The following is an 18,506-nucleotide window of genomic DNA, read 5'->3' on the forward strand; positions in this document are numbered from 1 at the left end:
GTCTGGGTCCTCAGGTAGGAATGTTAGATTGCTATCAGATTGGTCAGGTTCCTACCATCCTGTGCTCTCCAGACTGCTAGCCCAGCACAGAGACATGGAGTCAGCATTCGATGGTTTCTTTGAGAAGCATCATCAGAAACTCCATCAGTACCTACAGCTGCTCAGATATGAGCAACGCTTTCAGGAGGTAATTAACCAGCGAACTGATGTGTGTGTGTGTGTGTGTGTGTGTGTGTGTGTGTGTGTGTGTGTGTGTGTGTGTGTGTGTGTGTGTGTGTGTGTGTGTGTGTGTGTGTGTGTGTGTGTGTGTGTGTGTGTGTGTGTGTGTGTGTCTGTGTCTGTGTCTGTGTGTGTGTGTGTGTGTGGCGGCTTAAGGACTGCAGGGCTGTCGAGGAGGTGGGCCAAGCAGCGGGCAACATTTAGTTGGATTTAAAACTGCTGTAATTGGTTGGTAGCCGGGCAGTGAGACAAGGATACAATGTTTTCTGTACCCATAAGATGTCTTTAAAAAGTACATTGATTTGTTAATATTTCAATCTTATGTGTGTGTGATATATTATCTTTAGATTCAGTGTGTGAGTGTGCGTGTTTGTTCATGTGTGCATGTGCACATGTTGGCATATTTATTTACATGCATGTGTGTGTGTGTGTCTCTGGTCAGATGGAGCGGGGTCTGCAGCGTCTTCTGGCTCAGGAGAGAGACATGTCCATGTCAGGAGACACAGTGTCTCAGGTAGAACAGGCTCTCAGAGACCTGGACAGTCTGGACACTCAGGCACAGGTAAGTGGCTGAATGTGATATAATAAAGTGGTTGCTACTGTAGATGACACAGGGTCACCAGACAGGAAGCAAGGGGTAGTATTGTAGTAATGTCCATATATGGGCAGTTAACCAATGACACGTAGTGAGCTGGTGGCGTAGTAGCGTTGGCAATTGGCTGAACACACTAGCAGATCAGGGTACGACAATTAGCATACACCCATCACCCCATGTGATCTAGCAACCACCATGTAATAACATCCTCAAAATGGTTAGGCTCAGGTTTAGGTTTACTTTACTTGTTCAATGGGGACAGCGTACATTAATAAACATTTTAAAACGCACCCAATTTTTGCCTCGGTTGAAAGGAAGTTTCTGATGTATCTGAAGTTTGATAAGCTGAACTTAACCTTATTGCAGACTTTTTTATGTGAGTTTTGAAACCACGGTTTGGGTCGATGTGTACTCCTAAGTACTTGTACTCTGATACTACCTGCAATTTATGTCCAGAGATGAAGATATCCTGCTCTGCAACTTCTCTGCGGCCCTTGGAGAAGAACACACTGACAGTCTTAGAGACATTCAATTGTAGACAACTGTTCTTAAGCCACGATGTGACATTCACCATGACATCGGACAATTTGGTTGCAACCTCTTCTGTGGTTTTACCGTGTGTAAAGATCACTATCATCAGCATACATCAATATATCACATTGACCACACACAGAAGGCAAATCGTTGATGTACATACTGAACAGGATTGGACCCAAGACAGAGCCCTGCGGGACACCAGTTGACAGACAGATGACAGTAGATTTATGATTTTCAATTTTGACAAGTTGGGAACGGAATGATAGGTATGATTTGAAGAGGTTGAGGAACTCTATGGAGAAGTTGAAATTAACCAGCTTTTGGAGTAGAATATTATGGTTAACAGTGTCGAAAGCTTTCCTTATATCAATGAACAGAGCCCCCACAACCCCACCCCTGTCCATTGAAGCCTTGACTCTCTCTAAGAAGAAGCATGTTGCTGTTTCTGTTGAATGATTAGCCCTGAATCCAAATTGCATTGGGTGCAGTGGGAAGGAGCTGTTATTAAGATGATCAGTGACCTGTTTGGCAATCAGTTTTTCAAATACCTTGGACGGGTATTATGATATTGTGCTTTTTCTTGTCCCTCCCCACCTATAAAATATCATAATAGGCCAACCAGCAGACCATTATTTATGTAGAAATATTTTAAACCAGGGACCCAAATGAGATTTTCTTTTCGTGTGATTGAAACATTTCACGAACACATTACTACTGTTGTCATGTGACCAATGCTCATTGAAACATATAACTTACACATTACTACTGTAATGTACCACATTACACTGTACCACCAGAAGAAGGCCCATTTTGCAGCCTGAAACATAGTTTAAAGATACAGGATGTAAGCCATGTTTTCTGCTTGTGTGTGTTTGTGTGTGTGTGTGTGTGTGTGTGTGTGTGTGTGTGTGTGTGTGTGTGTGTGTGTGTGTGTGTGTGTGTGTGTGTGTGTGTGTGTGTGTGTGTGTGTGTGTGTGTGTGTGTGTGTGTGTGTGTGTGTGTGTGTGTGTGTGTGTGTGTGTGTGTGTGTGTGTGTGTGTGTGTGTTGGTGTGTGTGGTTGTCAGGAGGTGATGGGCCGTGCCCAGATCATCATCCTTCATGGACACCAGTTGGCAGCCAGTCACCACTATGCCATGGCCCTCATCGTACAACGATGCAACGAACTCCGACACCACAGTGACACGCTCACTGCTGCCCTGCAGGCCAGGCACACACACCTCTCACACACTCACCAGCTGCTGCTGTCCCTCGGACAGGTATGGGAATACACACACACACACACACACACATACACACACACACACACACACACACACACACACACACACACACACACACACACACACACACACACACACACGCACATGCACATGCACACGCACACACACACTCACTAGCTGCAATGCCTTGGACATGTTTGGGGATGCACTACATGTCGTTGCATGCGCATTGTTAGAAAACGGTGTTTACAGCTTCCTCATTGATCGATATCAGCCTTCATCGCTCTTCCGTGAAGTCTTCTGCGTTGTGTCATTTGTTGATGTAAGGCAATCGTTCGTTAGAATTCAATCCTCCCCCATACTGGCTGTAATCACTGTTTCACCCTGTTAATGCACCTGGACAAAGAATGTACTGGAAACGTGGTCACGTTATCTTTACAGGATGTTTATTTTCCATAAACATAGCATCTTGTACAAAATGAAAGTCTTTGATAGTATGAGAAACTAGATTAGTAGATTCTATCTCTGTCTGCGGCCTGTAGCTAGCTCTGTGTACCGGGTGGTCTCTCCCCTCCCCCTCCAGCCCTTGGCTCGAAGGGCTGGAAGCTCAGCTATCGGTGTGGTTCATCTCGCTGTCAAAACTCGTCTGCCCCAAACCCGAAAGACTCACAGCTTAAAGTCTTAAAGTCTCTCTCTCTCGCACGATGATTCCCCATAGTTGTTGTCCCCCTGGCAACGGCCGTCAACGGCTGACCCATATATACATGTATCATTACTAGCTCGTCAGCTATCTCTTCCTGGATGTTGATGTAATTTTCCTCTGTGAGTAACCTTGGCTCTCTGGCTTATCTCGTCACTATAGCAACCACTCTCACACACATCTGCTTTTCCTTTGACTGGCATGGACTATGGCACACATACACAGTTTACACACACACACATACACACATAGACAGCATACTGTATGCATACTGTATGTAGGAAATCCTACGTAACGAGGGCACTGTATTAGCCTGTATTATTATACTGCAGCTCTCCTCCCTCCCTGCAGGCCCAGAGCTGGTGTGACGATGGGGCGTACCTGCTGGCCAACCAGCTGGTGGACAGGTTTCAGTCTAAGGACGGGGCCCAGGCTGCTCTCGGGGACATCGAGAGGTTCCTGGAGGCGGCACCGTCTCTGCTCAGCTTGGGGCCCGACCTCCTGGCCCTGGAGCATGAGGCCGTCATCACCCCTCAGCTACAGGTCTGATGCTAGGAACACCAAGAACAGAAGAGAATATATCATATATATAGTGTCACACTGCCTTTGAAGGACATTATGAGTCCAGAATTATGAATTTAATTGCTAATCCACTAATACATTGCAGGTCTTTATGTAATTATTATGTAAATATTAAAGGAACACGCCAACATTATGGCAAATGTGCTCACCGTCTTCTCCAGAGTCAGACCAATACCAATTACCTCTCTGTGTGTTCAGTAGAAAGCTATCCAGCTGCAAGCTAGCCTATTTTAGCACAAATTAATGGAAGCGGATATGGACCACTAGCCTAGCTTAAAACTCAGGGAGAGGTGTTTTTGGCCAACAGCTAGGCTAGCAGGTATCCATTGTCTGACTCTCATACTAATGTGATCACATAATCATTATTATGAGCTCATCTCTTCACACATTAAAGGCCCACTTGCATGTTGTATTTTTGTTCAATAAACTATGTGACTAGGCCAACGGTGACTTTCATGAAGAGGGGGAAAAAATATCGAAATTGACCCAGTTTTAGCGTTTTTATCAAAAATGTTGTCCGCCCAACCACAATCACCACGCACATGCATATTTTAATCCATGGTTCATAGCGTGCATGTGTCATCTTAATGATGACGTCACACCAGGTATCAGGGCAGCGAGGGGCGCTGAGAATCACAGGCAGGTAGTGGCGGAAGCAAAGAGCCTTCTTGCTACTACTACTAGTCGAGGATCTAGTATCTGTTTCACCTAACACTATTGCTCTGTGATCATAGCCATTTATCTCTAAAGCTAACCACTATTTGTAAAAGCCACAACCACGTTACCATATTTGTAAATACTCATGTAAATCATTGTGTCGTTGTACATATTGTGTATATAACGTTAGTAGCTAAGTTAGCTAGCTTGCTAGCCAGCATTCTCGAAACTCCTAACATGCCCAGATTTAAAATGGTTCTCTCCTCTTTATATACCTTATTCCTCACAAACAAAGTATTCTGCCAGGGAACTTATGGACACGACAGTAGTAGTAGTTATAAGGTGTTTGAGCTTGTAACGTTAACGTTAGTTAGCTATCGTGGTTGCCCGTTTCGTGACCGAGTGCATCAGTCATGAAAGGGGCTACTATCGTATCAACATGCTGTGACGTGTAGCTTGCTATCCGGCATGATGCATGTGCAGTGCTTGCCCCACAGGTCTGAGAAGAGGACCTGCACATTTTACTCGTTCCCGAAACTCTTTTACATGCCCCGATTTAAAATGGTTCACGACAGTAGACATAATGCTAACGTTAGCCAGAGCCATATAGCTAGCTTGGTACTATGACCCGTGACAGGGATAAGGCGACAGCCTAACAGACCAATAGCGCTGCTGTACTGAACAGCAGGCTGCCTAGTGGTAAATGTAGTTCTTTTTTTACGACATTAAAACCCTTATAACTACCTTGTTTCAACCAAAAATGCAGTTGTAGCTGGTCCATCAAAGTCTCTCCGACGATTAAACCCATTTTCGTCTTGTAAGGCGTCCATTTGGATCAAGGAAATAGCTTTCTGCACTCGTCAAAACTCAATTGTAGTGGATGAGAAGTAGGGGAAAGTTACCTTCAGTGACGTCACAGCACTGATAGCGTCTGATACGCTTTTTGATTGGCTCCATACATGTTATTCGTGCGTGGACATTTTTAACCCTTTCTGAGTGGAATTTCCAGCGTCAAATGAAAATAAATAAATAATGAAATTAGATACCAATGATGTAAACTACCCATAATTGAAGAGTAGGGTTTAACCTGCAGGCCCTGATAGCCTACACCTCTTCATCCTCCTCCCTGCAGGCCCTGATAGCCTACACCTCTTCATCCTCCTCCCTTACCCCCCTGCAGGTCCTGATAGCCTACCTCTCTTCATCCTCCTCCCTGCAGGTCCTGATAGCCCACCCCTCTTCATCCTCCTCCCTTACCCCCCTGCAGGTCCTGATAGCCTACCTCTCTTCATCCTCCTCCCTGCTCCCCTGTGCCCTGATAGCCTACCCCTCTTCATCCTCCTCCCTGCTCCCCTGCAGGTCCTGATAGCCCACCCCTCTTCATCCTCCTCCCTTACCCCCCTGCAGGTCCTGATAGCCCACCCCTCTTCATCCTCCTCCCTGCAGGTCCTGATAGCCCACCCCTCTTCATCCTCCTCCCTGCAGGTCCTGATAGCCCACCCCTCTTCATCCTCCTCCCTGCAGCTCCTGATAGCCCACCCCTCTTCATCCTCCTCCCTGCAGCTCCTGATAGCCCACCCCTCTTCATCCTCCTCCCTGCAGCTCCTGATAGCGAACACGTTTGAGAAGCACGTAGCGGTGCAGGAGATGATCCAGAACCGACAGGCCTGTCTGAGGAAACTGGCTGATAAACATGTCCGGCCCGTCCAACTGGTGGCTCCCAGGCCAGAGAACCCTCCACGCTCCAAGTCTCCGCTCTTCTCCCCTAAGCATGGTACACACACACACACACACACACACACACACACACACACACACACACACACACACACACACACACACACACACACACACACACACACACACACACACACACACACACACTAATCCTTTGTTACAGTATCGCAATGGATTAAACAGTATTAGCCTCAAATTAGCTGTCCTAGTTTGCAGCTTACAGCCCCTTCTTTCATCAACTAGTTCCCCTAGGCCTCCACTGAGGCGTGTTCCTCCCCGGACTCTGGCCTGCCACCAGTCCCTCTCCCCTTCATGTCCTCCCTCCCTCTCTGAAGCTTCCAACTGTCTTCTCTGTGTCCTAATGAGTTGGCCCAAGGTGGTGCTGTACTGACCCCTGGGCTAGCATCCCCGCCTTTTTATAAATGAGCCACGGCATGGCTAGCTAGTGTAATCAGTCTATTGGGAGATACCCCCTGTTAGCCAGGATGCTAGCTGTGCCAGAGCCTTATGTGGGTCATATACTGTACATTAAAGAACCTTTCATCTTCTGCTAGCCCCCTAGGGAGGCCGAACCAAGCCAGCCATACACACAGTACAGTACCCAATTAATGTGTGGATGTGATGTATGGGACATAATATAATGTACACTTGCTTGTGCGAAAGGGAAATTAAGCTTTTGTCTTTTCCCATTAATGTACATAAAGGTCTTGGGTTTCGATAAGATGGTCTGTACTGTGATATGAGGCTCTAGTGATGAGAGGATTAATGAGAGTAGGAGAGATTATAAAGCCTCCCTGGGCTCTACTGCTTACACACAGGGGAATAGCCCTTTAAGTTAGAGGATGAAGAGAAATATGTTAGCTTTGATGAACATCATACTGTACAGACATAGACACACACATGCACATACACACACAAGCTCTGATGCATGGATTCAGCTTCTATACTGTAGGATTTGAGAGATACTGACGTTCATGCCATCTAGTGCTTTGTATCTGTGATCTATACATCCTGGCTCTAGGAGACATTCTACTGACGGCAGCCTGTTACCATTGATTATGTCAAGTGGCCATCATTGCTGAGCAGCAAATCAAACCTCAAAGGATCAAAGCCGGGGTCACTGGCAGGACAAGCACGTCCCATAAGGGCTGCCGACCTCGTTACTGCCAATTCCCACAAATAATCCATTCTGTTTGATTGACTCTCTGAATAAGCCGTCTCCTCCGCACTGCGGATGAAAGATGTAGACGTCATGGCTCCATCAAAGGGCCCGGAGCAGGGCTCAGTGGAGCCAGGAGGAGGAGGTGAGGTTTGGCTCTGTGTCTGACGAATAGCTGGTCCTTCCTACAGCCGACGGTTTGAAGTTCACCTTTGACCTGTCCCTGCCTGGGAAGAGGGCATCACGCAAGAGTCCCAACTCTAGAAAGGTCTGTCTGTCTGTCTGTCTGTCTGTCTGTCTGTCTGTCTGTCTGTCTGTCTGTCTGTCTGTCTGTCTGTCTGTCTGTCTGTCTGTCTGTCTGTCTGTCTGTCTGTCTGTCTGTCTGTCTGTCTGTCTGTCTGTCTGTCTGTCTGTCTGTCTGTCTGTCTGTCTGTCTGTCTGCGTGTCTGTCTGCGTGTCTGTCTTTCTGCCTTTCTGTCTGCGTGTCTGTCTGCGTGTCTGTCTGTCTGCCTACGTAATATTTCTTTATGATTCCTACATTAAGACACAATAACTGGACTGATACAATATCTGCCTCAAATCTAAATGGAACCTCTGTACTCTGTGTGTGTGTGTGTGTGTGTGTGTGTGTGTGTGTGTGTGTGTGTGTGTGTGTGTGTGTGTGTGTGTGTGTGTGTGTGTGTGTGTGTGTGTGTGTGTGTGTGTGTGTGTGTGTGTGTGTGTGTGTGTGTGTGTGTGTGTGTGGTGTGTGTGTGGTGTGTGTGTGTGTGTGTGTGTGTGTGTGTGTGTGTGTGTGTGTGTGTGTGTGTGTGTGTGTGTGTGTGTGTGTGTGTGTGTGTGTGTGTGTGTGTGTGTGTGTGTGTGTGTGTGTGTGTGAGTGAGTCCAGATAGAGGTGATGCACGACTACCAGGAGAACCGGAACTGTGTGTCCTACAGCCTGGAGGGAGAGGACAGCCCGGAGGTCCTGAAGCGGTGAGGAGGGGACATCCATCCTCGTCACCCATCTGTCCCTCACTGTGCTCCTGTTGCTGTGGCTCTTCTTCATCTCTTTGTTCTGAACTCCTGAGCTAATGATGACCCTCTGTCTGTCTGTCTGTCTGTCTGTCTGTCTGTCTGTCTCTCTCTCTCTCTCTCTCTCTCTCTCTCTCTCTCTCTCTCTCTCTCTCTCTCTCTCTCTCTCTCTCTCTCTCTCTCTCTCTCTCTCTCTCTCTCTCTCTCTCTCTCTCTCTCTCTTTGTCTGTCTGTTGGTCTCCCTCTCCTCCCCCCTCTCTCTCACTGTGTGTGTGTGTGTGTGTGTCTCTACAGTCATGTGATGCGAGAGTTGATAGAGACAGAGAGGATCTACGTGGAGGAGCTTCTGTCAGTGCTGCTGGTGAGAAGACAAACACCTTGTTTAGTTTTCCTGTCTGCTCTGAACTCTGTGTCTTCAGTGTGTCATCGGGGCACCCTTGGTTAATAACCCTGTCTGTATATAAACCCCATCGCATTCACTTCAACCAGAGTACGTCTACAATGGTCTCTCTGTGCTTGGACATGACAGGGGTACAGGGCAGAGATGGAGAACCCGGCTCTGACAGGCCTCCTGCCTCCCATCCTGCATAGTAAGAGAGATGTTCTCTTCGGGAACATGCCTGAGATCTACAACTTCCACAGCAGGCAAGAACACCACAGTGATCCACACTCAGAGAGAACACCAGAGTGATCCAGACTCAGAGAGAACACCAGAGTGATCCAGACTCAGAGAGAACACCACAGTGATCCAGACTCAGAGAGAACACCAAAGTGATCCACACTCAGAGAGAACACCACAGTGATCCAGACTCAGAGAGAACACCACAGTGATCCACACTCAGAGAGAACACCACAGTGATCCACACTCAGAGAGAACACCACAGTGATCCAGACTCAGAGAGAACACCACAGTGATCCACACTCAGAGAGAACACCACAGTGATCCACACTCAGAGAGAACACCACAGTGATCCACACTCAGAGAGAACACCACAGTGATCCAGACTCAGAGAGAACACCAGAGTGATCCACACTCAGAGAGAACACCACAGTGATCCAGACTCAGAGAGAACACCAGAGTGATCCACACTCAGAGAGAACACCACAGTGATCCAGACTCAGAGATAACACCAGAGTGATCCACACTCAGAGAGAACACCACAGTGATCCACACTCAGAGAGAACACCAGAGTGATCCACACTCAGAGAGAACACCACAGTGATCCACACTCAGAGAGAACACCACAGTGATCCACACTCAGAGAGAACACCACAGTGATCCACACTCAGAGAGAACACCAGAGTGATCCACACTCAGAGAGAACACCACAGTGATCCAGACTCAGAGATAACACCAGAGTGATCCACACTCAGAGAGAACACCACAGTGATCCACACTCAGAGAGAACACCACAGTGATCCACACTCAGAGAGAACACCAGAGTGATCCACACTCAGAGAGAACACCACAGTGATCCACACTCAGAGAGAACACCACAGTGATCCACACTCAGAGAGTGTGCAGCATGTACACTAAGGCTGAGACCACTTATCGATGTATCGATAATTATCGATGACTGCGTGAAATCGATAAGTGGCGTCACTTATCGTTTTTTTTTTGCATGTGAATTTCTTTTTTATAAAAGATTTACTGTAAATAAAAATGTAAATACCTTTTTGTTCAAAAAGAAAAATAAATATTTTGTGTTAGTTCGTGTGTGTGCATGTGTCTGTGTGTGTGTGTGTGTGTGTGTGTGTGTTGTCGCATCGCAAAAACTACAGTGAGTGCACGTGACACACACACACACACGTACACGCACACGCACACACAAACTAACGTTAAATAAAATCTTTTTCATATACATGCAAAATAATAAATGCAAATTTTTTCCCGATTTATCGATTCTTCCAAATGGCATATCGTCTCAGCCTTAATGTACATACACAAGGACACGCAAGTACCACACTATGCACATAACAAATGCACAAACAATTAGATAACATTTTATGTAAAAGGAACTTAATTTGCACGGTGGACAAACAAGACGGATACAATAATCACAGACAATCGTAGCACAGTCATGGTCATTATTAGGAACACAAGGTGGTATATTGAAGGCTACTAAGTGTAATGGTTGTATACTGATGGCTCCTGGCAGACTTGCCCACAGGTCTATTGTCGTGTGTATAAACAGATGTTTGTGTGATTGCGATATTTTCCTCAAGTAATTTGTCTTCCCTTGACAGTCAGTCTGGAAAATTCACCTTCCAAAGTGCTGTATCAACACAACCTCCAAACTGCCCCGCGTAAAGCAACAGTTACAGCTTTAAATTATTATAAATTATTTAATAAAACCCCTTGAGATGAAGTGTAGAGGAGAAGAAAATGACTAGAGGATGAAGAGAAATATGTTAGCTTTGATGGACATCATTACTGTGTACACACACGCACGCACGCACGCACGCACGCACGCACGCACGCACGCACGCACGCACACACACACACACACACACACACACACACACACACACACACACACACTCCTTCCACTGGTTTCCTGCTCTCCACTATGTAAACTATATTCTGCACTAAATCCTATTTAGCAAAAATAGCAGATGATAGTCCCTTGCCTAAACCATATATATATATATATAAATAAAAAGAAAATACAAATATAAGACAGATCATTTGAAAATCAAGTTCTTAGACTTTGGTTACTTTATCATAGACACCCAACCCTTCATTGTCCAGTTACTAAGTATACAACATGACATGTGCGGTCATCCTGGACCTATGCCTTCTACATTAGTAGGCCAGTTATTATCATTTCTTGCTGCCAGAAGTGTGAGAGCAGTACTCTGTCTACGCTCCACCCAGTCAGCCGCTCTCTCCAATCGTTTTATTTCAAATCGTTTTATTTCAAATCGTTTTATTTCAAACCACAGTGTTAGTTTGGCTACATTTACCATTGTCCGGCAAAACAACATTTGAAAATAAATGAAATGGGAAAAGAGGCCCCCCCCCCCCCCAAAAAGTTAAAAAATAAAACAGCCAGAAACTGCCATGTCAGTTTATACAGTGTTTTCCTTCTGCCTGCTGAGCATGCCTCCCTGCTGACTGGCTCCAACAGAAAGCCAATTACAGTACCCTAACTGGAAGCTAACTGACAGGCATTTAGCTAACTAAGTTTCCTGACAGGCATTTGATTAGCATAGCGATAAGGGCGACGCAGTGGGCAGATTAGATGCATGGTATGGGGGTTGGGGTGAAAAAAGAGATGTGGTTCATTTGTGAACTGACACTTGACCCCTGAGCTTTTGTGTGACTTCCAGGGTGTTCCTTCAGGATCTGGAGGGCTGCCTGGAGACTCCTGAAGGTGTAGGGGCTTGTTTTCTGCAGCGGGTGAGGAGAGTGTTGTGTATCTTTGTCATTTTCTTTTTCATTCCTCATCTTTTCTCCACAGTTTTGTCATTATGCCAATTCCCTCCTGGTCGTTGCGCTGCAGTCGGTCTGGGGAGGGCTATAGACTACCACATGCCTCCTCTGATACATGTTGAGTTGCCAGTCGCTTCTTTTCACCTGACAGCTAGGAGTTTCACTGGGAGAGAGGTTCATGCTATCTCCCCCAGATCCCCTTCCTGCTGAACAGGCGCCCCAACTGACCAGTAGGAGTCACTATTGCAACGACTCATTCCCAGGACAGGACTCATTCCCAACTGGCTTCCCTCCCGCGAACACTGCCAATATTGTGTTCGTAGGGATGACTGACCAAGCCGGAGCTACCGCTGCTGGGAATTGAACCTGGGTCTCTGCGGTGGTAGGCGAGTGCCTAGACCTCTACATTACCCAGCTGCCCGTCTTTGTCATTTCCTGTGACTGTTTGGACATCATCCATAAGGTCACAGCTCTCCCAGCTTGGTTCTGATGATATTTGTCTGTCCTCCTCCAGAAGGAGCATTTCCAGGTGTACGAGGGCTACTGTCAGAATAAACCCGGCTCTGAGGCCCTGTGGAGACAGTTCTCTGACTGTGCCTTCTTCCAGGTCTGTTTCCCTATAGTTATACTTTATATATATGTATACACTTTTAAAACAACATTGTTAAATATTACACTTACTGTAGACTTCTGTATATTTTACCGTATATTTTATATTAGAATTTGTATACATAACAACACTGTTCAATATTACACTTACTGTAGATTTCTGTATATTTTACTGTATATTTTATATTAGAATGTATATACATAACATAGGACATATTTGTCCCGGAGCTGGGTATTTTTATTTTTATTCTTTATTCGTGACTTGTTTTGTCTCCCTAAATGTTTACTGTGAGCAATTTGTAGTGCCAAATTTCCCTCAGGATGAATAAAGTATTTCTATTCTATTCTATTATTTTCTGAATTCAGACATTGTCACCCATCAGGTGTATTATAACATGTTTAGAAAAGAGAAATTACATACGGCTATCCGGCGGTATCCACTTCCATTAATTTGTGCTAAGCTAGACTAGCTTGCAGCCTACTGAAAGCACAGAGAGGACATTGGTATCCATCTTCTTGTCTGAAGATGTAGATGGTAGAAGATAGTAAGCACATTTCCCATAATGTTTGGTGTGTTCCTTTAAAGCCCCAGTCCAGATTATTTCCCACCATATGGGGTACTGTACTATATATTGATATGGAACGAGTTACAGATGGACAAATTACACTTTGTGGAGCTTTTTATAAATCCATTCTAAAGGGTATTGGTCTCCTCTAGTCAACACAACCCGACCGAGCCCGCTACATTTGATTTGATTTTTTGATTTGAAGACTTTATTTCGAACATGCAATGAATACAACAAACAATAACAAAAAAGAAAAACAACTCAATCTGCATGTTCGAAAAGGAGTAGGAAGAAGTATACACTTATTTAATCCTACCCCTTTTCCACTACTCAAATGAGTGTACTATTTTAAACATAAAAAAGAAAAGAAAAATATATATATATATATATATGCAAAACAAAAAACAAAAACTATATATGTATAAAATAAAATAAAATAGAATAGAAAACAAAATAAAAATGTAAACACCCGTGAATATCAAGTCCCTTCTTCATCCCTGTACCTTGTGAACATAATTTCCTTATACATCAGTTTGAATTGTCTCATGTTTGGACATTGCTTTAGCACCACATTTAGACTGTTCCACAGTTTCACTCCACATATTGAGATGCAGTGTTTTCTCATGGTAGTGCGTACGTTTAGCACCTTTAAATTGTGTTCTCCCCTCAGATTATAACCCCCCTCCCTATCAAAGAACAATTCTTGAATGTTTCTTGGAAGTGCATGACTTTTTGCTTTATACATTAATTGTGCCGTTTTAAATTCCACAAGATCATTTAACTTCAATGTCTTTGACTCCAGAAACAATATGTTAGTGTGATCACGATAACCTGCAATGTGAACTATCCTTATGGCCCTTTTTTGGAGTATAAAAAGTGGTTGTAGTGTAGACTTATAATTGTTTCCCCAGACTTCAGCACAGTAATTTAAATATGGTAAAACTAGTGAACAGTAGAGAATGTAGAGTGATTTTCTATCCAGGATGTGCTTTACTTTACTCATGACTGAAATGCTTCGTGAGAGTTTAGATTGGACATGTTTTATGTGAGGTTTCCAACAGATTTTATGGTCTATTATTACACCTAGGAATTTATTTTCATAAACTCTTTCAATAATCACATCATTTATTTTAACTTGTACCTGAGTATCCAATCTACAGTTTCCAAACAACATAATTTTAGTTTTGCTCAAGTTCAATGATAATTTGTTTCTATCAAACCATTCCTTCAATTTCTTCATTTCAGATGTGATGACCTCTAAAAGCTGCTGGACATTCTCACCAGAAAAAAAAGATTAGTGTCATCCGCAAATAAAATACATTTAAATATATTGGATACTTTACATATCTCGTTAATGTACAAGATGAACAGTTTTGGACCCAACACTGACCCCTGGGGGACACCACAAGCAATGTCCAAACATTCAGATTTATAATCTCTCATCGTCACAAATTGTTGTCTTTTATTTAGATAGCTTCTTACCCAGTCCAATACTACCCCCCTGATCCCATATCTCTCCAATTTCCTGATTAATATATCATGATTAATAGTATCAAATGCTTTTTTTAGGTCAATGAATACTCCAGCTACATGTTTTTTTTTATCTATGGAATTTGTGATTTTTTCAATGAGTTCTATTAACGCTAGTGATGTTGACCGGTGTGTTCTGAATCCATACTGGCTATCGGTGAGTAAATTATGTTGATCAATGAATTTATCTAATCTGTTGTTGAAGAGTTTTTCTAATATTTTTGAAAACTGAGGAAGTAGAGAAACAGGCCTATAATTTGTGAAGTGGTGTTTATCTCCAGTCTTGAACAGAGGTATGACTTTTGCTATTTTCATTTTATTCGGAAATCGACCAGTTTTGAATGATAAATTGCAGATGTGCGTGAGTGGTTTTGAAATCCCAATAATGACATTTTTTACTATTTTCATATCTATTTCATTACTGTCTGTAGATGTCTTGTTTTTACATTTATTAGTAGTTTCTATAATTTCATTTTCATCTACCGCTTCCAGAAACATTGAACTAGGATTTCTTTCAATGTAATTGTCTTTTATGTCTTCAGGAGTCACTGGATCTGGGATTTTTCCCGCTAATTCTGGTCCAATATTTACAAAAAATGTATTAAAGTTGTTAACCACATCATCCATATTGCTAATAGTTTGATCCTTTTCCATAAAATACTGAGGATAGTTTATTTGTCTTGATCCATTCCTGATAATACCATTTAATATCTTCCAAACACCTTACATCAAACATTCTACTGCCACAGAATACAGAACATGCTATTTAAAAACTCATATGTAGCTGTTAGTCCTGGTATCAAGACCTCATTCAATCAACTAGACTCTGAGAATGAAAATATATGTTTTTTTCTTCTTTTGACGTTGGGAGGCAAAAGAACATTTTGATCACGGATTGAGCCTATAATGTTTTCTGTGATTTTTGTGTTACTCTTGTTCAGGAGTGTCAGAAGACACTGGAGCACAAGCTGGGTTTGGACTCCTACCTGCTGAAACCAGTCCAACGCCTCACCAAGTACCAGCTCCTGCTAAAGGTTTAGACAACGGGAACACACACACACACACACACACACACACACACACACACACACACACACACACACACACACACACACACACACACACACACACACACACACACACACACACACACACCACACACCACACACACACACACACACACACACACACACACACACACACACACACACACACACACACACACACACACACACACACTGTATCTGCCAAAGACAATGCCCTGCAAATCCTTCTTTTAGGTTGGACTCACTGTGCTTTTGCTTTTACATCATTTTGCTTTGGAGAAAATACAGTCCTCATCACACACACACACACACAAGTTTCAAGTTTCTTTAATAGTTGTCATACAGAAGTACAGAATACTTTTATACAAAATGCTTCTTTCTGTTACGCTCCAGAGACTGTGCTAGACAAAAGATAAGTATGAAATAAAATAGTATAGCATGTAAAAATAGAAGTAAAAAATAGAAGTCACGTACGTAGACACAGTGTTCAGTATATACATATGTACAATGTTCAATGCAGAATAGAAGTAACTAGAGTTACCATACAATATACAATATACTATGCAATATACTAATATACAATATACTATATAGTGCAAAGCAGAAATGGGATGAGGTACAATTTAGGTACAATTTACAGTAAGGTGTACTGAGGTATGGGTTGTAGTGCAAATCCTTTACCAATAAATATAAAGTGTGTTTAGGTGTTCTAAAGTGTGGAGGGTGGGTGCTGCAGTGTGTTGTTTGTTTAAAGTGAGTGTGTGCGTGTGGATGTGTGTGTTGTGAGTGCATTTGATGGTTGTTGCATAGTGTTATTGTTCGTTGAGCAACCTGATGGCCTGGGGATAGAAGCTTCTTCTGAGTCTTTCTGTGCTTGTCATGAGACTCCGGTATCGCTTGCCTGACCGCAGCAGTTCAAAGAGGCAGTTGTTTGGGTGGCTGGAGTCCTTGATAATTCTCTTGGCCTTACCCCTGCACCGCTTGTTGTAAATGTTCTGGAGAGTGGGAAGCCCCCCTCCAATTGTGCGTTCGGCTGAACGTGCCACTCTCTGTAGTCTGCTACGGTCTTGTGCAGTGCTATTCCCAAACCAGGAGGTGATATTGCCAGTCAGGATGCTCTCTATTGTACATGAGTAGAAGTTCTTAAGGATCTTCTGACTGACTTGGAACTTCCTTAGGCGCCTGAGGAAGTAGAGGCGTTGTCGTGCCTTCTTCACAACACTGTCAATGTGTGTGGTCCATGTCAAGTCCTCGGATATGTGGGCTCCGAGGTACTTAAAACTGTTCACTCTCTCAACCGGTGCCCCGTCGATGCTGAGGGGGCTGTAGTCCCTGATCCCCGACCTCCTAAAGTCCACAATCATCTCCTTTGTTTTGCTGACGTTCAGGGAGAGGCTGTTCTCCTGGCACCATCCCGCCAGGACCTTGACCTCATCCAGGTAGGCCCTCTCGTCGTTTGCAGAGATCAGACACACACACACTGTATGTTCTATGAGTCTTTATCATAAATCCATGTTCCAAAACTCTTCAGTCACAACACAATGACATAATCTTGTCTGGAATTAGTTGCTACAGGACAAACTACTGCACATGATTAAATTGGTTGTAAAATATCATCCAGATAAATGGTCCCTGCCTGCTTCAAGATGTCTACCATCATCCCTGTACCAAAGAAACCCTCCCCAACAGGTCTCAATGACTACAGACCGGTGGCACTCACCTCTGTGGCCATGAAATGTTTCGAGAGGCTGGTCAAGGATCACATTTGTGCCTCCCTCCCCAGCGATATGGACCCTATGCAATTTGCATACAGGCCAAACAGGTCCACTGATGATGCGGTCTCCCAAGTACTGCACAGCACCCTCTCTCACCTGGACGAGTCAATATTTTAGGCAACCAACTTGTGTTCAGCGTTTCTCTGATTGGCCACTACGCCCATGTGACCGTGGCAGCGCGAGAGAGCGGCAGTGCGGAAATAGGCTGCATTCTATTGCCATTCTCTGCGACAAACTCTAACCTTAACCAACTCCGAAACAGCGCCTAAACTTAACCCTTCTAACCTTAACCAACTCCGAAACAATGCCTAACCTTAACCCTAACCTTAACCAACTCCGAAACAATGCCTAAACTTAACCATAACCTTAACCAACTCCGAAAGAATATTGCCATGCTCTGCGACAAACTCTAACCTTAACCAACTCCGAAACAGCGCCTAAACTTAACCCTTCTAACCTTAACCAACTCCGAAACAATGCCTAACCTTAACCCTAACCTTAACCAACTCCGAAACAATGCCTAAACTTAACCATAACCTTAACCAACTCCGAAAGAATATTGCCATGCTCTGCGACAAACTCTAACCTTAACCAACTCCGAAACAGCGCCTAAACTTAACCCTTCTAACCTTAACCAACTCCGAAACAATGCCTAAACTTAACCCTAACCTTAACCAACTCCGAAACAATGCCTTAACTTAACCGGCGAAAGAATGCACGTTAAAAAAAATTAAATAAAAAATTGAAGGGATTCAAACTTGTCACCAACGCACCGCAGGATCCACAGCAAGGCGGTGAACCAGTTGAGCTAACCGTCAATGTTAAAAGAGGGGGAATTACAGCTACATAATGCTGCCGCGGCAGAGCTCCGCGGCAGAGAGCTGCTGCTACCGCGTCGCCGCAGGGGCGTGGCTAGACGCAAGTTGGTTACCTTAAATAATTAAGCCACCTGGACCGCCAGAAGGGGGGCTATGTGAGACTGTTGTTCATTGACTACAGCTCAGCGTTCAACACCATAGTCCCCACCAGACTGGTGGACAAGCTGATCGAGCTGGGTCTGAGCTCCGCTCTGAGCACCTGGATACTGGACTTTATGAGTGAGAGGCCTCAGGCGGTCAGGGTGGG

At 44.2% G+C, this 18,506-nt stretch overlaps 1 protein-coding gene across 1 annotated transcript in view; it reads left to right on the top strand.

Moving 5' to 3' along the window:
- The window catches only part of mcf2a (MCF.2 cell line derived transforming sequence a), a 61,605-nt gene that overhangs the window by 27,169 nt on the left and 15,930 nt on the right, over positions 1-18,506 (top strand). Inside the window, exons 9-20 of the mRNA XM_084331817.1 lie at positions 73-187; positions 662-781; positions 2,417-2,608; positions 3,624-3,815; positions 6,114-6,285; positions 7,599-7,675; positions 8,295-8,380; positions 8,714-8,780; positions 8,949-9,064; positions 11,753-11,822; positions 12,370-12,462; positions 15,502-15,594. Of these exons, the coding sequence (XP_084187943.1) occupies positions 73-187; positions 662-781; positions 2,417-2,608; positions 3,624-3,815; positions 6,114-6,285; positions 7,599-7,675; positions 8,295-8,380; positions 8,714-8,780; positions 8,949-9,064; positions 11,753-11,822; positions 12,370-12,462; positions 15,502-15,594 (1,393 nt within the window). The remainder of the gene's footprint in view (positions 1-72; positions 188-661; positions 782-2,416; positions 2,609-3,623; positions 3,816-6,113; positions 6,286-7,598; positions 7,676-8,294; positions 8,381-8,713; positions 8,781-8,948; positions 9,065-11,752; positions 11,823-12,369; positions 12,463-15,501; positions 15,595-18,506) is intronic.

Source organism: Notolepis coatsorum, assembly GCF_963971535.1.
Source record: "Notolepis coatsorum genome assembly, chromosome: 16".
Classification (NCBI taxonomy): domain Eukaryota; kingdom Metazoa; phylum Chordata; class Actinopteri; order Aulopiformes; family Paralepididae; genus Notolepis; species Notolepis coatsorum.